The following is a 23287-nucleotide window of genomic DNA, read 5'->3' on the forward strand; positions in this document are numbered from 1 at the left end:
TGTGAGACTATTTGTTTTGTAAAAACATTGATTTGTATCTTTTTTTTTTTTGATTCCACATATAAGTGATATATGATATTTGTCTTTCCCTGTCTGCCTTACTTCACTTAGAATGACAATCTCTAGGTCCTTCCAGCAGTTTACTTTCAAATTGTTCAACCAAAAAAAAGCATGTGTGGAGAGAGAGAAAGATAGTGTGCAAACAGGGCAAGATGCTAATATTTGGGGACTAAAGGTGGGCAGTTATAGTACTTACTGTTCAACTTTTCTGTAGGATTGAAAATTTTCAAAATAGCTGGGGTAAAATAATGCTTAAGAAGAGTTTATAAAAATTCTTGTTATAATGAGTCAAATAGGCAGGACTCATGGTAGCTATTTTTGCATAGAAGGGCTATGGATGATTTTCTTTATACTTGTTTTCTGTAATTCCTCAGTTAATATGAGGATATACTATTTGAGGAATTACAAAAATAAATTTAAAAATAGAATACTTTTTAAGTTAAAAATTATTTGTATACAGTTTTAAAGGTTGCTTTCTATTTACAGTTACTACAAAATATTGGCTCTATTCCTTGTGTTGTGCAGTACATCCTTGAGCCTTTCTTATATCCAGTAGTTTGTACCTCCCATCCCTGTATTGTGCTCCCCACCCCCTTCCACCCGGTAGCCACTAGTTTGTTCTCTGTATCTGTGAGTCTGCTTCTTTTACGTTAAAAAACAGTATATGTAAGTAGGACTAGAAGCAAGTCCTTTGAGTGTATAAGTAGAAACTAGTCCTTTGTCTTAGTAAGTTTTTCAGATGAAAGTAACAAGATATTTATCCAATACCTAATGATCTATGCAATGAAAAGGCTCATGTGAATCACTGATGGGAAAACAATAATAGTAACCAGTTACTGAGCACCTTCAAGGTATCAAGAACTTCATATAATCAACTTATTTAATCATCACAACAATGCCATAAGTAGGTATTAATAATTGTCCAAACTCTTATAACTACTAAATTAACAGAATGAAATTTGAAACAAAGTCAGTCTTAGATTCCAGAGTCTATCCTTTAATGGTCTCTTGTGGTGGGGAGAAATGTTATATAACTGAATTCTGGTTGGCTGAAATAAGGGAACTAAGCTGGCCAGAAAGATAAGAAGTTGCAGATGCTAAGTCCTGTGTGATTATAAAGGCAGACCTAAGAGGGGAGGGTACAGCTCAAATGGTAGTGCGCATGCTTAGCATGCATGAGGTCCTGGGTTCAATTCCCAGTACCTCCTCTAAGAATAAACAAAAAAATAAACCTACTTACCTCCCCCCAAAATTAAAAATAAAAGAAAGGCAGACCTAAGGAGTAATTAGGATATACCTTTGAAGTGAAAAGCTATGCTTATCCCCTCCAGTGTTGTCAACACATTTTAGAATAGTTTCTTTGTATTACTAATAGGCAGATTCCTTTGGCTCAGAGTCAGGTAGAATAAATGGGAAATGACTAATGTATTATACTGATTTTTATATAACCATTACCAACTAATTCCCTATAAAACTTGTCAATGGGTAAACTAGGGTCTCTTTCAAGAAAGAACAGTTAATATCCTCTCACTGTTGCTCACAGGCCTATAAAAATCACAGTCTTCCACCCCTTGAGTGATAAACCAGTAATGAGCCCCAGGGGAATTAATTGATGGAAAACTCATGCTTGCTTTCAGTTAAATCCTGAAATGAGGTTAAAGCTCAGAAAAACAAAACAACAAAAATACGTGGTTTTACCTGGTTGAATGTGAAAAACAGGGATGAGAAAATAATTATTTCTCCTTTCCTACATGGGTTCTCCAAAGATTAAGGGAGATGTGAGTTGATTAATAGTAGATATTAATCCAGTCAACTTTTTCTTTTGTTTTAATAATTCATATTACAGCTTAGTCATGGTAAAATGAATCCCAGATTGGCATCCATCCTTTTCCAGCATGCTTTTCAGTTACCTCTCCTCACAGTTCACTTAAAGGGCCCAAGGAATACAGACTTTTAGCATGGGCTTCAAGAAAATAAGGTTCAGAAGCTAGGTTATAATGCTGGGAAAAAGGTCACAGATACATTTCTAAATAAAGAATAAATTATTTGGGGGTATTTGCACCACAATTCTCAGCATAGGAAAGAAAGTATTAATATTAAATAGTTTTAATTAGAATTTGATTAGTAAGCAGATACTTATTGCTCCAAATATCCTTTGAGAACCAGAAACAAGATGATAATTCAAAAAATAAAATATCATACAAAAATAATATATCATACAAACAAGTATTTTTGAATAAAATAAAATCTAACTTAAAAGAGCAGCTTTTGTTTTAATTATAAACTTTTTACTATTTGACATTTATACACATAAAGTATATATATATTTATTTGAATGTTTTATACAAACTCCAGGAAAGTATTCCAAGTGGAAAATTATGATTATAAAGTAAAACAATCAAGATATATCAAGGAGGCATGTGATTCAGTGCCAAATTTACAATCACATATCTGTTATGTCACAATCCTTTTATTCCAAAAGATGTTCACATGAGAACTCCATAGTGGGCAATTACTTATGAAAAAAATAAATAATTTTCATTATGTAGAACATGGAAAAGTACACGATGCAAAATAAAGATTCTTCAGAATTTGTTCATGGAGTTGCTAGTAAGGCTAAAGCTAAACCTAAAGCTACAAGGACCTGTCCAAGTAGAATATTTGTGTCAAATATGCCTTTATTGCTTGCCTGGTAGAAGTGATCTGTCAGCCACTTTTGGTAGAAGACTGGCCCACTATAGACACCAGGAAAATTTTTTCGACCACAGCCGTATCCATAACTGGTAATTCCCATTACAAAATATCGTTTGTGTTCTGGTAAGTAGCACATTAATGGTCCACCACTATCACCCTATTAAAAAAGTTCCAAAATAATGTTAGTTACTTCCAGTAGTCCTTAAACAACAGTAAAGCTGGAATAAAGTAATCACATTAAACATATATTTATATAAATATACATTTTCAGTATACCTCCAAGTTACAAAGATCCATAGGTTTTTGGTTTTATGTTTCAACTCAAACAGGAGGTATGCAGTCTGGCCTGGTATTTAGAAGGGTCATATAGTTGGAGGATAAACTTCCCACCTGTATAGTTTTGAACCAGAATACTATAAATCAGGTTGTTTGAATTTTTTAGTGCAATTACTCAGGAGAAGTGATTTAGGAAGTATGCAAAATACTGTAAATACTGTCTATTAGAATACTTCTGTTGCTTACTGCTGTGTGGGAAAGTGGGAACTAAAATATTTGAAGGATTCTTTTAGGTGTGTGTCTGGTTTGCTAACTAGACGAGAGGAGTAAGCTGGCATCTTTCTGAGTGTTGACATTGGCTGGTGTAGGATAACAGGAATAAGTGCTAAGCCTCCCAACAGTATTACAAATACAAATCTCTCTCATAGTACACACAAGACCGTTAATGTACTGAAACACCACTGCTAAGAACTGTTAATCATTCAGAACAAGAGAGACACTGCGATAACTGTTTCAGTGCCTAAAGGTTTGACTATGTTTTGAAGGTGTTTTCAAATCCTCTCTACAGGGTAAACACTGAATAATTATTTTTGATGATGAGAATGTTTCACTTATGAATATAATTCAGTTAGTTTGGATTCTTTTACTCAGCAAGATTTTTAAGGAAAAGGACACAGGAAAGATAAACCCTGGATTGTAGAAATCAGAATGAGTAGGAAAAGATCAAAGCATGGGACACTCTTTGGGACTGATGTGCTGGTAAATTTAGAAGTAGTGAAGAAAAGAGGAATAAAGATTCCAACAGCACAAGAGGCAAAAAAAAAAAAACAAAAACCCAAAAAAAAACCAACAACAAAAACAAAAACCATAAATTCAACTTAATAAAAAAACCCAAGGGCTTGTGCTACAAATGGTAACATCAGGAAAGTGAAAAGACAGTCCACAGAATGGGAGAAAATATTTACTAACCATAGATCTGGTAAGGGACTTGTATCCAGAATATATAAAGAATGTTTATGACTCAAGAATAAAAAGATAAATAACTCAAAATAAAAATGGGCAAAGGCTCTGAATAGACATTTCTTCAAAGAAGATATACAAATGACTAATAAGCTCATGCAGCATCAGCATCATTGGTCATTAGGTAAATGCAAATTAAAACCACAATGAGATACCATTTCACACCCACAAGGATGGCTGTAATCAAAACTCTAGCTTGAAAAGATACATGCACCCCCGATGTTCAGTCTTTACAATAGCCAAAATATGGAAACAACCCAAGTGTCCTTCAACAGATGATGGGTTTAAGAAGATGTGGTGTATATATACTATGGAATATTACTCAGCCATTAAAAAATGAAATACTGCCATTTGCAGCAGCAACATGGATGGACCTAGAGGATATTACACCAAGTGAAGTAGGTCAGACAGAGAAAGAGAAATATTATGTATCACTTATGTGTGGAATCTAAAAAATAATACAAATCAATCTACATATAAAACAGAAACAGACTCACAGACATAGAAGACAAACTGTGGTTACCAAAGGGGAAAGGGAGTGGGGGAAGGATAAATTAGGAGTATGGGATTAACAGATACAAACAACTATACATAAAATAGGTAAGCAGCAAGGATTTACTGTATAGCACAGGAAACTATATTTAATATCTTATAATGACCTATAGTAGAAAATAATCTCTCTCTCTATATATAACTGAATCATTTTGCTGTACAACTGAAACTAACACAGTATTGTAAATCAACTATATTTCAATTTGAAAAAGACAGACAATAACAAGTGCTGACAAGGTTGTGGAGAGACTGAAACTCTCATACATTGCTGGATGAGAATGTAAAATGGTGCAGCCACTGTAGAATAGAGTTTGGTAATTCTTCAAAATGCTAAACATTGACTCAGTAATTCCACACCTAGGTAGAATTTCCAAGAGAAAGAAAAACATACCTACACATAAAAACATATACACAAATGTTTATAGCAACATTATTCATAGTACCCAAAAGGTAGAAATAGCTTAAATGTCCATCAACTAATGAATGGACGAGTAAAATGGATGAATAAAAAACTCTTCTCAGAATTAAAATGTAGTATATCCATACAAAATTGTATTATTTGGAGTAAAATGAACAAAGTATTAATGCATGCTAAATGGGGATGAACCTTGGAAACATGCTAAGTGAAAGAAGCCAGACACAGAAGACCTACAGTGCTGAATGATTCCATTCATATGAAATTTCCAGAATAGGCAAATTTCTAGAGGTTAGGGCTTGGGTGGGTGAGAGGAGAATGGGGAGTAACTCCTAATCAGTAGAGAGGTTTTTTTTGGGGGGGTGACCAAAGTGTCCTAAAATTAGATTATGGTGATGGTTGCACTTCTCTGTAAATATACTAAAACCCCACTGAGTACACTTTAAATGGGTGAATTGTACATATGTAAATTATATCTCAATAAAAGTAGTAATGAAAAAAAAAAGAATGAAAGATTCAAGGCAAAATTTGGTTAACCATGACTAGGAAACCAAGGAATCAGGTAAGCAAGACAATTTGGATTACTGAAATAGTTAAAAAGGAAAAAAATAAGTTAGTACTTATAGATTTGAGAATTAAGACTTCACTAGAAAGTGATCAAAGGACTTGTTTAAGTTCACTTCTGTCTTTAGAAAATATTTCTAAGGCAAATTATTTGGTCTTACCCTGCAAGTGTCAAAAACTCCATCTTCATCACCTGCACAAAACGAAGTGTTAGGAATTATTCCCCCATAACTCTTCTCGGAATTACAGAAATTTCGAGAAATATAATGCACTTCTGCTTCCTGTAATTTTTTGGTAATATTACCTATTAACAAAAAAATACCAGTAAATTATTTTGGAGAGCAGACATTTTGACAGAAATATAAAATGCTCGTGTTGAATAGTTTTTCTTTCCAAAGTGACTGAACAATTATCTAAAATTGTGTGTGTATGCATGTATATATATGCCTAGAAAGATTGCAGAAGAAAGTTAACCAAATGTTAATGACAGTTATCTCTAGATGGTAGGAATTTCAGGTTATTTTTGTTATCTTTGCTTTTCTGTATTTCTTGAAGGTCTCACAAAAGGATCTATGGCTTTTACAAAATAGAGCTATATAAAAATTGTCAAGGGCTAAAGAGGTAAATGCTGAGGCCATGTTAAGTTGTGAATTGTGAATAATTTTTATTAAATTTTCTAATGATGCTAAGCCTTGAAGAATGTTGAACATGAAAATAGAACAGATTTTTAATTCATGTACTTCCCTAACTTCTCTGCTAATTCCTGAACATGAAGTGGTTCTTTGCTGTAAGAAAGATAGGAAACTGCAAAATAACACTTCAGGAACCATTAAAGGACAGATTATTGTAAGATTTATCCATGGAAAAGCCACTGTAACAGCAGCATCTGGTCCAATCAACCTGCTTCAGAGTTACAGTTATCACATGTGATAACCAACTATTTGTGTGCCCCACATCCTTCTCCAACTTTTCAAGTAATAGACATTCTCCCCTTGGCTGGATGCAGGTGGGCAAATGACCCAACTGTTCCGTTGACAGAATTCCATTCTCCTGGTTGCACCGAATGGTCTAAAGGTGAATATATTTGGAAGAAGTCTAGCCAATTGGAATACTTATCCAGCATTTTAAAACTGGAGCTGCCAGAGAAGAACCTTTTTCACCCCAGTCACATGACTGTTTAGCTATAAGTTCAAAGCAGCCTGTAGCCATAGTTCCAGCCCTATGAGGACAGGCATGCTGAGAAAATAAAATCAACATACAGAGAGAACAGGAATAGGAACTGAAAATAAAGTATGTCCTGATGGCATTCACATTCCTGCACTGAGGCTTCCTAAAGGTCAGCCACATTTCTGCCCTTTATTTTAAAATAATTAAGGTAGCACTGGCTGTATATAAAAGAATATATGACACATGTAAGTTATAGACTGTAATAGTGAGAAGAGAACCCCCGTGACTCTGCCACCCAGTTTATGAAGGATACTGATGCTACCAATACCAGTGGGATGTTGGTGTGGGATAATTCAAAGTAACCAGAGATTTTCCAAGTGAATAGGAAGAGAGAGCCCAGAAGTAGACGTCTGGGTTTTCTAGTCTGTTCTGCTGGTCACTTAGAATATTCTTGCACAGATGTAACACTGACTAAATTACCATGGTTTTAGGATAAACCTTGATTTCTGGATGGCAACTTCTCCAGCATAGTTTTCATCCATAGGAGTGTCTTGGCTAATCTTGTGTCATTTAGAATGAGCTTTTTAATTGTCTCAAAACTCACGTAAGGGTTTTTCATTACCTGTTTTTTTTTTCCCTCAGTTTTTCAGAAACAATTGACATTTTTCATGTATTGAGTCATCCTATTCAGGCATAAAGTTTACCAGTCTGTCTGTTTACTTAGGTATTCTTTAATGCCTTTTAGAAATGTTTTAGGAATTTTTTTCCATCAAAGGCCTGCAATCTTTTGCTAGATTTATTTTTAGCTATTTAATCATTTTGGTATTACGGTAAATGTTAACTTCCATTAACTTTGGTTACCAAGAATTGTCAAATACCCTTTACTCAGACTCACCAGGAGCTTACTTTTTGTCATGCTGCGTTACCAGTTGTACTGTGTGTGTGCATGTGTGTAAATTTTTCTGAATCATCCAAGAGTGAATGGCTGACATTGTGCCTTTGTACTCTTAAATACTTCAGTGTGTAGTTCTTAAGAACAGGGACATTCTTTTATACGTGGGCTTTTGTTTCTGGCTTATTTTACTTAGCGTAAGGTTGTAGTAGGTATCAGTGCTTCATTCCTTTTTATGGGTGGATGATATTCCATTGTATGACTGTACCACATTTTATCTATTCCTCAGCTGATGGACATTTAGATTGTTTTCATTTTTTTGCTATTATGAATAATGCTGCTATGAACATTCAAATACAGGTTTTGTGTGGACAGATGTTTTCATTTCTCTTGGTTATCTACCTAGGAGTGGAATTGCTGAGTCATTTGGTAACTCTGTGTTTGAATTTTTGAAAAACTGCCAAACTATTTCAAAGCAGCTGCACCATTTTATATTCCCACAACAATGTATGAGGGTTCTAATTTCTTCACATACTTGTCAACACTTGTCTGACTTTTTGATAAGTCATCCTTATGGGTGTGACATCTGTTAACTTTTAAAATTATATTTTCTAACTGTTGATACTGTGTAGAAATGAAGTAGATTTGGGTATATTATTGGTTTTAGATCTGGCCAATTAACTAGACTCAATTCCAGTAGATTATAGATTCTCTTTAATATAATCACATTATCTGTGAATAATGTTTCATTACCCTTCTAAGTCACATGTCTTCTACACCTTTTACTAGTGTTGCTGCACTTGCTAGAAGCTCTACAACAAGAGGGAATAAAAGTGATGATGGAAGTGGGAAATCATTCTTGATTTTAAAGGAAGTGTTTTTCTATAGCAATGATGTTTGCTGTAAAGGTAGATAACCTTTATCAGGTTAAGGAAGTTCCCGTCTATGTCTAGGTGGTTATGAGTTTTTAACAGTGCTTCTCCAGCACCTGTTGAGATAATCATGTTTTTTTATCCTTTAATCAGTTAATATGGTGAATTACATTAAGAAACTTCTAGTATTAAACCACCTTGAATTCCTTAGATAAACTCATCTTGGTTATGTTGATTTCTGTTTATATTATTCTTGTAGATTCAGTGTGCTAATAATTTGTTTGGAATGTCTGCATTTATGATGTTGGCCTCTCTTGTCCTATACTTAACCTAGCTGGGCATCAAGATGATTACTGTCCTTGTACACTGAGCTGGGGCATGTTCTCTCTCTTTGGATTCTTTGGAGGTATTTATAAGATTTAAATAATCTGTCACAGGTGATTATGGTGGGACTCACTTGTTCTGAGTTCTGGTGTTTTATATTTGAAAAAAAAATTTAATTACTGATTCAGTTCTTTTACTCGTTATAGGACTATTCTTATTTAGTCATTTTGGGTTAGCAGCATTTTCTAGGGATTTATCCATTTTGTCTAAGTATTAAAATTTAGAGCATACAATTATTTAAAGTATTATCTTTTAATTCATAATATTATTTATACTTGTGCCTTCTCTCTTTTCATCAGTCTTACCAGGGGTTGGTTGTTTTTTCAAAGGTTTAGATTTTGGCTTTGTTGGTCCTCTTTTTTATGACTTTATTTTCTGTTCGTTAATTGCTGTACTTATCTTTATTTCTATTCTCCTGCTTTTTATGGGTCATGTAATATTCTTTTAACCTTTATAAACGTGGACATTTAATGCATAACATTCAGCCTTTCTTATCTACTAGGTCAAATATTTGCTCTTCCATATGGTTGAACCTAAAAGTATACATATTTAAAATTTTAAATCTCTCTTTATGCAGTATCTTAGTTGCCGCACTCAAGTTTTGCTATGTAGTATCTAGATTATTATTCAGTTCTAAAGATTTTAAATTATTATGATTTCCTCTTTAACATATGAGATATTTAGTAGTATATTTTGAATTTTCCAAATGCATATTTAAAAAATATCTTTTGTCATCTTTTAAAAAGCTTTACTGATGTTTAGTTTACCTAACATAAAATTCATACATTGTAAGCATGCAGTTCAGTGATTTTTGGTAAATTTATACCAGCCCCAGGTCCAGTTTTAGAATACTCCTTCACTCCACAGAATCCTCTCACGCCCATTTGTAGTCAATTCTCATCTCTAGTCCAACACTCAGGGAATGACTGATAAGATTTCTATCCCTATGGGTTTGCCTTTTCTAGAAATTTTGTATAAATAAATCAGTTATAAAATTTGGGGGTTTTTTTGGACTGTCTGTTGTGTTCCATTGATTTCTAGGCTATCTTTATCTTTAAAGTAAACAAACCAATATCATATACTGTATAGATTTTTAGTATATTTTGAAGTTAGGTAGAGTAACTCCTTCAGCTTTGTTCTTCAAAAACTTGTGGCTATTCTAGGTCCTTTGCTTTTCCGTATACACATTAGGATCAACTTGTCAATTTGTACAAAAAATCTTACTGGGATTTTGATAGTGATTGCATTGAGTATATAGGTCAATCTGGGACGAAATGCCGTATTAACATCAAGTCTTCCAATCCATGAATGTGGAATGTCTTTCCATTTATTAGTTCTTCTTTAATTTCTCTATGTAATGTTTTGTAGCTTTTGGCATACAGGTCTTGCACATCTTTTAATGCAACGAGTCTAGGTGTGGATCTCTTTTTAAAATCTTACTTGGGGTTGAGCTTCTTTTATAAATTAAGATTTTTCATGAAATTTAGGCAGTTTGGGGCCATATTTTCTTCAAATATTTTTTCTTCCCCATTTTCTCTCTCCTCCCCTTCCAGAAGTCCCATTATATATATGTTGGTACACTTGATGTTGCGCCACATGTCTCTAAGTGTGTGTTCATTTTTCTTCAACATTTTTTCTCTATTTTCTTTAGATTTGATTATTTCTGTTGCTGTAGTTTAAGTGCACTGATTCATTCTTGTCCCATCTCAAATCTCTAGAATTTCCATTTAGTTCTTTTAAAAATTGTTTACTTCTGCATAGATATTCCCTATTTGATAAGTCATTATCATCACACTTTTAATTATTTGAACAGTCGTGTCATTTAATTTATTGAACATATTTAAAAAGCTCTTTGAAAGTCTTTGTCTGCTGTATTCAACATGTGAGCCTGTTCAGTCGGTTTCTGTTGACTACTTTTTTCACCTGAGTATAGGTCACGCTTCCCTGTTTTGTTTTGTGTTTTTTGGGCATGTCTTACAATATTTTTGTTGAAAATTGGACAGTTTAGATTAATATATTGTAACAACTCTGGGTTTTGATTCCCTTCTCAACGATGTTTTTGCTGTGATTTTTAAAATAACTTGCCTGGACTTAAATTGTGGAATCTGTGTCCCCACGTTGTATGACTGTTGATATCTCTGCTCAGTTTTTAAATTCTTTTCTTTTCTTTTTTTCTTTTTTTTTTATTTTTTGGGGGGAGGTAACTAGGTTTATTTATTTTTAGAGAGGGTACTGGGGATTGAACCCCAGTACCTTATGCATGCTAAGCATGCACTCTACCACTTAGGCTATATCCTCCCTTCAGTTTTTAAATTTGGATTTTTACCTTTTAACCTGGCTTCATAGAGCTGGCCTATGTGTCTGCATAGCTTAGTGGTCAGTTAATGATCTGCACTTTCATCCTGGGCTGATGGATCTGTCTGTGGGTTGGGGAGTGCATTTTTTAATTTTCAGTTTTCACTTTATGCTGTGCTCATTCAGATTTTTCCCACACATGTATACATGTACAGTTTCCCAGTAAGCCAAGGATGTTTGGAGAGCTTACCTAGCCATGCTATAGCTCTCTCATTTTCCAGTTCTTCCTGTTAAATTTCTTACTGTTCCACTCCTGGCTCCATCTTGGGTCACAGTCCCAGGCCAACAGAGCTGTGGGTTCCCCTACTCATCTCTGGCTGAATCATTGCTTTTATTAACAGTGCTGCTGGCCTGGATTTTCAACTGCTGCTCCAAATCAAGTCCGTCTCCTCTGGTAGCAAGATCCTCTTTCCTCATGATCCTGGTAAAACTATTGCACTGACTGATCTAAGAGGGGAATTAGGAGCAGCCACAAGCAAGACAACTACAAATTCCTCTTTTTACCCAACTTTCTAGCTGTTTCTAATGAACAAATACTCCTCAATTTGTTGTGTGTTTTGGTTGATTTTTAGAGCTCTGAAGTGGTTGCTTTTGACAATTTTGTCCAGTTTATACTTATGTTGGGGGAAGAGGATCTGCCAACCTCCTTATGTTATCATAGCCAAAATTTCTCTTATTGTTTCTAAATTGGTTGTAATCAGAGTATATAGTCTGTACGTTACCTGTCCTTTGAACTTGGAGATTTGTTTTATGGCCTAGTTAGTGGTTGATTTTTATGAAGATTCCACCTGTGCTTAAAAAGATGAAATTCTATGATTTTGGGGTGCAGAATTTTCTGATTTAGCTATTAAATCAAGCTTGCTAATTAAAACATTCTAAATCCTTACTGATTTTTCATCTGCTTAATAAAAAACTTATATTAAAATTCTCTACTATCATATTTGTTTGCCATACAATTTTATCTTTTAAAGTATCTTTTAACATTATCTGGATCAGATTTATTAGCCTCACAAGTCTAGAATTGTTCTATCTTCCTGGTGAGTTGAATCTTTCTAAATATATAATGATTCTCTTCGTCCCTAATTATTCTTTTATCTGAAAGTCTATTTTGCCTGCTATTTGCATAGTGATATCAGCTTTCTTTTAATTAGAATTTGCTTAGTATATTTCTTTCCTGTTGTTTTACTTCAGTCCTTCCATATCCTTACATTTTAAGTATCTCTTGCTAAAGCTAGATTTTCTGTTCCCTAATCGGATTATCTTTCTTTTAATTAATTTTATTATCTTTCTTTTAATTGCGATTTGGTCCATTAACATTTATTGTGATTTTGAAAGTATTTGGGCTTGTTTCTAATGTCTTATATTGTACTTTATATTTTTCTCACTTTTTTAATGCTTATTTCTACTTTCTTGTTTTTTTTATTGAGATTTTATTTGTATTTTTTTTTTTAATGGCAGTATTAGGGATTGAACTCAGGACTTTGGGCATGCTAAGCATGCATTCTATGACTGAGCTATATCCAACCCCCCGTCTTTATTTTCTTATTTCATTTTGTTTCTTTCTACTGGTTTTCAAACTGTATCTTTTATTTCTATTATTGAAATTTGACCATTCATGCTTAACTGTAATGTTAATCAGTATCTTAACACTTCTGAGTTATACAAGGACCAGATACCACTTTAATTCTGATTACTCATTCTGAAATACATGCCTTTTTCCAAGTATTTAAGTATCTTTTTTACTACCAAAAATATGCTTTATTTTTATTGTATTCCAAGGTATCTCAGCCATGGCACTATTGACAGATGACTCTTTGTTGTGGAGGGTGGGAGGACCAGCCTGGGCACTGAAGGATGATGAGCAGCATCCCTGGCTGCTGCCCACAAGGAAGCCATTAGCATGCTTACCTGCTGCCCACCAGTAAGACCAGAATTTTCTACAGATGTTCCCAGATGTTCCCTGGGGCAAAAGTGCCCTCAGCTGAGAACTACTATTTTATGTAGATGATGTTTATTTACATTTACCTATAATTTTACCTATGTCTTTGCTCACTTCTTATATCCCATACCTCCCTTTTGGCATCATTTTATTTCAGACATATTTTTTGTTTCCTTTGTTGATAGATTATTGGTAGTAAACAGTTTTTGTTCACTCTTATTCTTTTTTTTTATTCCAATAGACTGCCATTTTTTTATTTTTTAAAGGTTATACTCCATTTATAATTATTATAAAATACAGCCTATATTCCCGATGTCATACAATATATCCTGTAGCTTATTTTATACCTAATAATTTGTACCTCTTCGTCCCTCATCCCTGTGTTGCCCCTCCCCTTTCTCTCTCCCCACTGGTAACCACTAGTTTGTTCTCTATACCTGTGAGTCTGCTGCTTTTTTGTTATATTCACCAGGTGTATTTTTTAGATTCGACGTGCAAGTGGTATCATACAGTATTTGTCTTTCTCTGTCTGACTTATTTTACTTAGCATAATGCCCTGTAAGTCTACCCTGTATTGCTGCAAATGGCATTATAGTGCTCTCATTAGTGTATGTTTGACCCTCTCATTCTGTCCTTTTTATACTTTACTTTCTATGATATTTTCTCTGTGCCACAGTCTAGGCAGTTCTTCAGATATATCTCTGGTTCACAAATTTCCTCTTCACCAGAGTCTAATATGATATTTCATCCATTGAGTTTTACACTTTAGCAATTACATTTTTCATTTTTAAAGGTTCTATTTGGTTCGTTTTAAAATCTTCCTGGTCATTCTAAGTTGTCTGTTGCTCATTTTTAATTCCTTTTTATTTCTGTAAATAATTCACATACACTTATTTTATATTTTATACCTAAAATATTAGTATCTGAGATCCTTGGGGGTTTAATCTGTTGTTTTATTTCTATTGACTTTCATTATTATGTTTTGTTTCTTTATGTGTTTAGTGATCTTTGATTGTGAGCTGATGTTCGGTTGATTTTAATCTGGGGTTCCTATGTGTTACTTGGTACTACTTTAGCCCACTGAATTTATTTCTATTATATTTTTTTTAATTGTCACAGTTATTTGGTTCTTTTTCATATCACCTTTTTATTCATATTTTCAAGCATATCTTTTATTTTTGTAATATATTAAAATTTTTAAAAATATCTGATGATTCTAGTATCTGAAATCTTTACAGATCTTATTCTGATGCCTGTTGTTTCTGCTGACTCTCACTCATAAATGCTTTGTTTCCTTTGGTGTGTAATAATTTTTAAAAGTTATATTCATTTTCATTCAGACTTTATCTGGTGAAGTTCTTTGAGGTTTTAGATCAAATTAGGTTTCTACTCAGATTATTGGCATTTGTTTTTTCTCAGGCATGTAGAGACATTAACAGTCTAGGAACTATTTAAATACTAAGCTTGAAGCTTTCTAGTCTACTCAGACTGATTTTGGAGCAGCAAATGCATATGAATGCATACATATTTTCTGGGAAATTTTGTATCTTTTCTGTCTTCCATTAAATAGTTTTCCTAGCAATCCTGGGGGTGGGATAGGGGTTGAGGATGCTTTTGTTATATTTGGTTCATTTTTTAAAAAAACCTTTTTATTCTGAAATAGTTATAAGAAGTTGCAAAGGTAGTACAGTGAAGTTCAGTGCACTCTTTACCCAGTTTCCTACAATGGTTACATCTATGTGACTGAAGTACAATATCAAAACCAAGAGTAAACACTGGTACAATGTGTGTGTGTGGTTCTACACCATTTTATGGTAAATGTAGATTCATGTAATTACCACCACAATCAAGATACAGAACTATTCCATCATCAAGATCTGCATGGTATCTAAACTTCTTACCCCTGGTACCCAGAAATCTGTTCTCCATCTCTATAATTTTGCCCTTTTTTGAATGTTGCATAAATGGAATCACACAGTATGTTACCTTTTGAATATTGCTTCTTTTCAGTAAGCATAATGCCCTTGTGACCTATCTAAGTTGCTGTGTGTTATCAATAGCTAATTCCTTTTAACTGTTTAGCAGTGTTCCATATTAAGGATATGCTACTATTTACTTAATCATCACCAATTGAAGGATATTTAGGTTTTTTCCAGTTTGGGGATATTACAAATAAAATTTTTATGAACATTTGTGAACAGGTTTTTGTGTGGACTTATGTTTTCACTTCTCTGATAAATGCCAAGGAGTGTGATCGCTGGGTCATACAGTAAATATATGTTCACATGTATGTTTAGGATACTGTATCTCTGATGTTCGGTGCATATACGTTCAGGATTGCTGTGTCTCCTTGGCATTATGTTATGTTCTTCACTGTCCCTGGTAATTTTGTTTGGTCTTACATTTATCTGATATTAATGTAGCCAATCCTGCTTTCTTTTCCTTTTTTTTTTTTCATTCCATGTTTCTTTTGATTAATGTTGCCACGGTATGTTTTTTCTCATCCTTTTACTTTCAATCTGTCATCATATATGAAGTGAACTGTGTATGTATGAACTAAATGCTGGGTTATGAGTCTGACTCATTTTTACAGTACAGCCCTGGGGCTCCAGCTTTATGGGAGTCTCCGCACACACACTCAGGCAGGATTTATTCTTCAACCCTCTCAGGACCCGTGAGATCACAGAAATCAATATACAGTGTTACCAATTTGACACATACCCTCAGGATGGAAGCCAGCTTTGGTGCTCTAGGATCTAAGTTCCCACCTTCACACTCAGTCCTTGACCTGTGTATTTTCCCTCTTTAATAATTTCCAGTGGGAAGGTTGGTGTGTGCATGTGACCTGCCATGTTGCTGGAGAGCCAATATAATCCTCAAAAAAGCTCACTGACAGGTATTGTTACTCTGGTCTTACAGATCATGAAAATGTTTGACATGGTGAGAGATGACAGAATGTAATGGAAACCCATGAGTTTTGAGGCAGGCCAGCCTGGGCTTGAATTTTAACTTCTCACTTAGTTAGCTGTGTAACTTTGGGCAATTTATTTGATCTCTTTAAACCTCTGTGTATTCATCCACATTATAATATTTTTCATGGTGCATTAAATGAGAAATACATTAAAAATGTTTAGCATTTTATTTAGTACCCAGTCCTGAATAAATGGTAATTGCTCCTGTCATTGTTGTGCTAACCATTACTAAAGATGCCATAACTTGCCCGTGGTAATTCCGCTAGTATGTGGCCAGGCTGAGACTGAGACTTAGGTCTGTGATTCTAAAGCCCGTGCTCTTTTTCTTATACCATGTCGCTTTCCTTATCTTCCTTAGAAAGGATTCACAGAGGAAAAAAAGAAAAATAATAATTCTTAGGCCTTTCACACATTTATTTTATCCTATCTAAATAATCCACAAATGTTTAAATGGCTAGATTTGGTGGGGAATAGGGGAAAAAAAAGTCTCAGCACTTGATCTCATATAGTAGGTAGTACTTAATGTAGTACTAAAATACTCAGGCTTTAGAATAAAAAACTTGGGGTTGAGTCCCAGTTTCTCAACCTCTAAGATCCATAATTCGTGATATGTTAAATGGGCATAATAGCATTAACTCCCTAACAGGAATATTGGCAGGATAAGATAAAAGAAAGTAATGTATTTAGAACAGGAACTAAAACATGGTAAATGCTCCCAAATGGTAGCTATTGTTATTACCAAAGGCAGAGACTGTTTTCTGCATTTTTTTATTCCTCCCATTAGTTCAGTCAATGATTAGTGTCCCTTTGTATACTAAAGAAAATACATGGCAATCAGCCTGTTTGATGCTAAACAGGACACTAAATAAAAAGGACACTAAATTTGATTCCTTACAACCAGGAGCTTATTACTTAAGAGAAGCAAATCTGCTCCGGAGTTTGCTCCATCACCTATGAGTCTCAGCGACTCCAAAACAGTTGGAACCATCATTCTCTCTGAGAATGTCTAACAGTTCAAGTATTTCGGCATGTATAACAAAAGAAAAGTCTCTGGTTTGGAAGATAATTTTCTCTCCCCCATGAGGAAGAAAAAAATACAGGAAACATAAAAAGGCACTTCCTTTCCACTGGTTTATAAAGACCCGCTGCTCAAACTCATGTTAGAAAGAGATAAAGATGTATACAAAAGGGTTCACACCATGCCAGTAATCAGGAAAACCTGTATTAATAAAATTCAGATTATAATTACCTTCTTCTTTTGTTCTTCCCCAGCCAGTTATAAAACACTTTGTTTTTCGGTTCAGTTTTTGGAAAACACCAAAAGGTAGACAAATAGGCTGAATATAATCATTATACCTCACTGCTTTTTTTAAATGAAAAAGCGCAATATCATTTACGTAAGAGTCCACGTCAAATTCTGGATGGATGATGATCGCTTTAACTTTCATCTTCTTGGTGGTTGGCTGAGTCCCGTCTACCTTATTAGTTCCAACCACAACTCTCCACATTACAGGCTCTCTGAAAGAAAGTAAATGTCCTTATTATATAAACATGCTTATTGAACTAAGTAAATATTCTGAATTTCCCGCTAGTTTTTATTTTTCTCAGATTAATAAAAAATTTAATCTTACTTTCATGTGATAAAGTCATATCAAGTAAAAACCTAAATTTTTGTAGGAAAGGATAAAAAGATCAGGGGGACAGAAAGTCCCAGACAAGTTCAAGTACATGAGAATTTAATGTATGATTCAAATACATGAGACTTTAATATATGGTAGGACTTCTTACCAGTGGACAAATGGATGAATTATTCAGTAAATGGTACTGATTGGGACAACTAGCTAACCAACAAACTAGTTAGAAAAGTGGAATAGGAGAGGGTCTAGCTCAAGTGGTAGAGCGCATGCTTAGCACACAAGAGGTTCTGGGTTTAATCCCCAGTACCTCCTCTAAAAATAAAAAAACCTAATTACCTCCCTCCTGCCCCCCCGCAAGTAATAATACAATAATAAATAAAATTTTTTTAAAAGTGGAATAAATTAAATCCCTGAAAAACACTAAATACTAAAATAAACTGAAATTGATTAAATATTTAAAGGCACAAATCTTTTCAATAAAGACTTCCTATATTTTAGGAATACATAAAGCAGTATGTTGGAGATTTCCTCGAAAGTAATTGGAGGAGTTGGTGGGGATAAAGAAGAAACAAGATTAGGAATGAGTTGATAACCTGAAGCTGGATAATATGTATATGGGAATTCACTAAACTATTCCCCCTACTTTTGTAAGTTGTTAAACTTTTAGAATGAAACATTTGGGCATTAAATTATGATGAGAAGTTTAAACCAGAAAGAAAATATAGAAAGAAAACACGAAACATTGACATGAAAAAGGACTTCATATATTCCACTAGACTGTATCTCTGTGAGACTTTATAAAGCATGACACTAAATACAAAAGCAGCAGCTAATGGATCTTGACTGTCTTAAAAAACAAACAAACAAAAACAAGCAAAACCCAAACCAAACCAGAAACCTTCTGTAGGTCAAAAATCAACAGTTAAAACCCCAAGTGGTTAATAAGTATGCATCTGAAATTGGATTGGGAAGAAGGAACTTTTTACTTTATATTTTAAAGTAAAGTATATTTTTACTTGTTACTCTAGTTTACAAACTCTGAAATTCCTTTCATCCTCCAAATTGACACAGTTTATGTATGAGTGTGTGTGTGTGTATTTGATGATAATGATCAGTACAGACAAGAGCCAGAGGACAAAAGGCACTATTATTCATTGAGAATATGATAGATGGGCAATAGATGGGCACTTTGGCATCATGTATCCATAGCTTATGAAAGTTGCATTGTATTTGATACTGCAGTTCTAATTCCTAGACTTTATCCCAAGGAAATAGAAGAATTTAGCCATCTTAAAAGTGGGCTAGGTAACCTCTAAAAAGTTTGTAAAAAGTTTTTTAAAGTCCTAGTTCTATTTTGTTTAAAAAGAAATCACTGCTTTGAGCTACTTTGAAATAAAGATATTTCTTTCCTTTCCCAAACATCCAGTTTATCTTTTTTGAAATTAAAATTGTTTCCAGTTTTATTAAGAAATAATTGGCATACATCATGGTATAGGTTTAGGTGTACTGCATGTTGGTTTAATTTACATATATTGTGAAATGATTATCACAGTAGGTTTCATTAACATTTGTCATCTCATATAGATACAGTAAAAAGGAAAGAAAATTTCTCCTTGTGATGATAACTCTTAGGGTCTACTCTCTTAACTTTTCCATATGTCATACAGCAATGTTAACTATAGTAATCCTATTGTACATTATGCCCCTAGTCTTATTTATCTTGTAATGGAAGTTTGTACCTTTTGACCACCTTCCTCCAATATCCCCTCCCCCACAGCCTGCCTCTGGTCACTCATGGTTCCTTCTTTGCAGTTTTTTAGTTTGATGTAGTCCCACTTGTTTATTTTTCATTTTGTTGCTTGTGCTTTAGGTGTGATTTCCAAAAAATCATTATCAAGATCCATGTCAAGGAGATTTTTTCCTTTGTTTTTTTCCTAAGAGTTTTATAGTTTCAGGTCTTACATTTAAGTCATTAATCTATTTTGAGTTAATTTTTGTTAATGGTGTAAGATAGGGGTCAAGTTTCATTCTTTTCATGTGAATATCTAATATTCCCAGCAGCATTTATTGAAGAGACTTTTCTCTATTGATTATGCTTGGCTCCCTTGTCAATTATTACTTGACTGGATATGCTTGGGGTTATTTTCTGGGCTCTCAGTTCTGTTCCATTGGTTTATTGGTTTTTATGCCAGTATCATACTATTTTAATTACTATAGTTTTATAGCATAGCTTGAAATCAGGAACTGTGATACCTGTTTTTTGTTGTTGTTTTCTCAGGATTTCTCTGGCTATTCAGGGTCCTTTGTGGTTTCATATCAGTTTTAGTGTTTTGTCTATTACTGTTAAAAATGCTGTTAGAATCTTGATAGGGGTTGCACTGAATCTGTCGATGGTTTTGGTAGTAGTGGCAGTTGCACAGTATTTATTCTTCCAGTCCATGCACATACCTTTCCATTTGCTTGTATCTTCTTCGATGTCTTTTATCAATGTCTTGTAGTTTTCAAAGTAGAGATCTTTCACTAACTTGGTTAAATATTCCTAAGTATTTTGTTTTTCATGGTATTGTAAATGGAATTAATTCCTTTATTTCTTTTTCAGAGAATTCATTGTTAGTATATAGAAATGCTCCTGATTTTTATATGTTAATTTTGTATCCTGTAACTAAATTCATTGATTAGTTCTAATAGTTTTTTGTTTGAGTTTTTGGTACTTTCTATATATAAAATCATATTGCCTGAAAACAGAAACTATTTTACTTCTTCCTTTCTAGTTCTGATGCCTTTTATTTCTTTATTTGCCTTATTTCTCTAGCTAGGACTTTCAGGACTATGTTAAATAGGAGTGGTGAGAGTGGGCATCCTTGTTTTTTTCCTGATCTTAGAGGACAAGCTTTCAACCTTTTGTAACTGAGTATATTAGCTGTGGGCTTGTCTGACACCGCCTTTATTATGTTGAAGTATGTTCCTTCTACACCTAATTAGTTATGTGTTTTTATCATGAATGGAGGCAGAATTTTGTCAAATGCTTTTTCTGTGGCTATTGAGATGATCATATGATTCTTTTTTTTCATTCTGTTAATGTAATGTATCACATTGATTAATTGGCATGTATTGAACGAGCCTTGCTTCCCAGGGATAAATCCCAGTTGATCATGGTGAATGATCCTTTTAATGTGCTGCGGAGTATGGTTTGCTAGTGTTTTCTTGAAAATTTCTGCATCTGTATTCATCAAGGATATTGGTGTGTAGTTTTCTTTCCTAGTGGTGTCCTTATCTGGCTTTGGTATCACAATATACTGGACCTCATAAAGTGAATTTGGGAGGTTCCTTCCTCTTTGATTTTCTGGAAGAGTTTGAGGAGGATTAGTGTTAATTCTTCTTTAAATGTTTGGTAAAATTCACCAGTGAAGCCATCTGGTCCTGGGCTTTTCTTCTTTGGGAAATTTTTCATTCAATCTCCTTACTGGTAATTGGTCTATTCAGATTTTCTATTTCCTCCTGACTCAGTCTTGGTAGGCTGTATGTTTCTAAGAATTTTTCCATTCCTTCTAAGTTGTCTACTTTGTTAGCAACTAGTTGTTCATAGTAGCCTCTTATGATCCTTTTTATCTCTGTGATATAAGTTGTAATGTTTACTTTTTCATTTATAATTTTGTTGATTTGGCTCCTCTCTCTTTTTTCCTTGGTAAGTCTAGCTAAGGCTTTGCCAATTTTGTGTATCTTTTCAAAGAATCTACTCTTAGTTAGTTTGGTTAATCTTTTATATTATTTTTCTGTTCTCTGTTTCATTTATTACTGCTCTAATCTTTATTTCCTTCTAATTTTAGGCTTTGTTCTTTTTTTAGTTCCTGAAGATGTAGAGTTAGGTTGTTTATTTGGAATTTTACTACTTCTTAATGTATGCATTTATTGCTGTGAATTTCAGTTTTCCTCTTAGCTGTCTCCAGTACATTCTGTTATATTGTGTTTCCATTTTTGTTTGTCTTAAGCTACTTTTTTATTTCCCTTTTAATTTCTTGTTTGACTCAGTGGTTGTTCAGGAGAGTGTTGTTTAATTTCCATGTATTCATGATTTTTCCTTTTTATTGATTTCTATTTTTATGCCATTGTGGTCAGAGAAGATACTTGGTATGATTTCAGTCTTCTTGACTTTGCTAAGACTAGTCTGGAGCCTGACATATGGTCTGTCATAGAAAATACTTCATGTGCACTTGAGAAAAATGTATAATGTGCTATTATTGGATAGAATGTTCTGCATATATCTGTTAAGTCCATTTTGGTCTATAGTGTTGTTCAAATCTCTTGTTTCCTTATTTATTCTCTATCTGGATGATCTATCCATTGTTGAGAGTGAAGTATCAATTCCCCAACTCTTATTGTATTGCTGTTTATTTCTCCTTTTACCTCTGTTAGTTTTTGCTTTATATATTTAGGTACTCTGATACTGGATGCATAAATATTTGCAATTGTTTAATCTTCTTTATGGATTGACCCCTTTATCATTGTATAATTACCTTTTTGTTTCTTTTTACCATTTTATGTTTAAAGTCTATTTTGTCTAAAATAATTATCCCTGTTTTTTTGGGGTGACTATTTACTTAAAATGGCTTTTTCCATTCCTTCAGTCTCAGTCTTTGTGTGCCTTTAAAGCTAAAGTGAGTCCCTTGTAGGCAGCATATTGTTGGATAAAGATTTTCTTGAGCAAAGATAAGCTGAGGGAGTTGATTACCACTGGACTTGTCTTAACAAGAAATGCTAAAGGAGGTTCTTTGAGTGGAAGTAAAAGGATGCTAATTAACATCATAAAAAACATAAAAAGGTAGCACAGAACTCACTGGTAATGGTAAATACACAGTCAAAGATTCTGTAATTTGGCAACAGTGGTGCATAATTCACTTACAACTTTAGTTAAAAAGTAAAAAAATTCATGTAGCAAAAATAACCATAACTATAATAAGCTTTGTTACACAATATGAAAAATATGTAAATTATAGTTGTAGTAACCTAAAATGTGAGGTGGAGGAGAAGTAAAATTGTAAAGATTAGAAGTCCTTTTGAAATTAAGAGCTTAAAAATAAGGTGTTATAATTTAAGATACTTTATGTAAGCTTATTGATAGCCTCAAGGGGAGATAATAATTACACAAAAGAACATGATCAGGAAGTCAAAGATTACTGATACCAAAAGACATCAAAACACAAAAAAGACAGCAGGAAAAAAAAAAGAAAAGAAAAGAAAAATTTTACTTATGAAAAAAAAGACAGCAGGGTAAGAAACAAGGAACAATGGATCTACAAAACAACCAGTAACAGTTAACAAAATGGCAATAGTAAATCTTACCTATGATACAGTAATTGTAATTTAAATGTAAACAGATTAAATTCTCCAATCAAAAGACATAGAATGACTGAATCAATATTATATTATTTACTTATGTACTTCAATTTATATTCAGACCATAAGATTAAAAAATAGGTTATATACATTG

At 33.6% G+C, this 23287-nt stretch overlaps 1 protein-coding gene across 1 annotated transcript in view; it reads right to left on the bottom strand.

Annotated features, from left to right (window-relative positions):
• TMPRSS12 (transmembrane serine protease 12) overlaps positions 1–23287 on the bottom strand; it is a 30127-nt gene continuing 6840 nt past the window's right edge. Inside the window, exons 3-5 of the mRNA XM_074374876.1 lie at positions 17412–17680; positions 5743–5885; positions 1–2911 (exon numbers count right to left, since the gene is read on the bottom strand). Of these exons, the coding sequence (XP_074230977.1) occupies positions 2657–2911; positions 5743–5885; positions 17412–17680 (667 nt within the window). The 3' untranslated portion in view covers positions 1–2656. The remainder of the gene's footprint in view (positions 2912–5742; positions 5886–17411; positions 17681–23287) is intronic.

This window comes from Camelus bactrianus, chromosome 12 (genome assembly GCF_048773025.1).
Source record: "Camelus bactrianus isolate YW-2024 breed Bactrian camel chromosome 12, ASM4877302v1, whole genome shotgun sequence".
NCBI lineage: Eukaryota > Metazoa > Chordata > Mammalia > Artiodactyla > Camelidae > Camelus > Camelus bactrianus.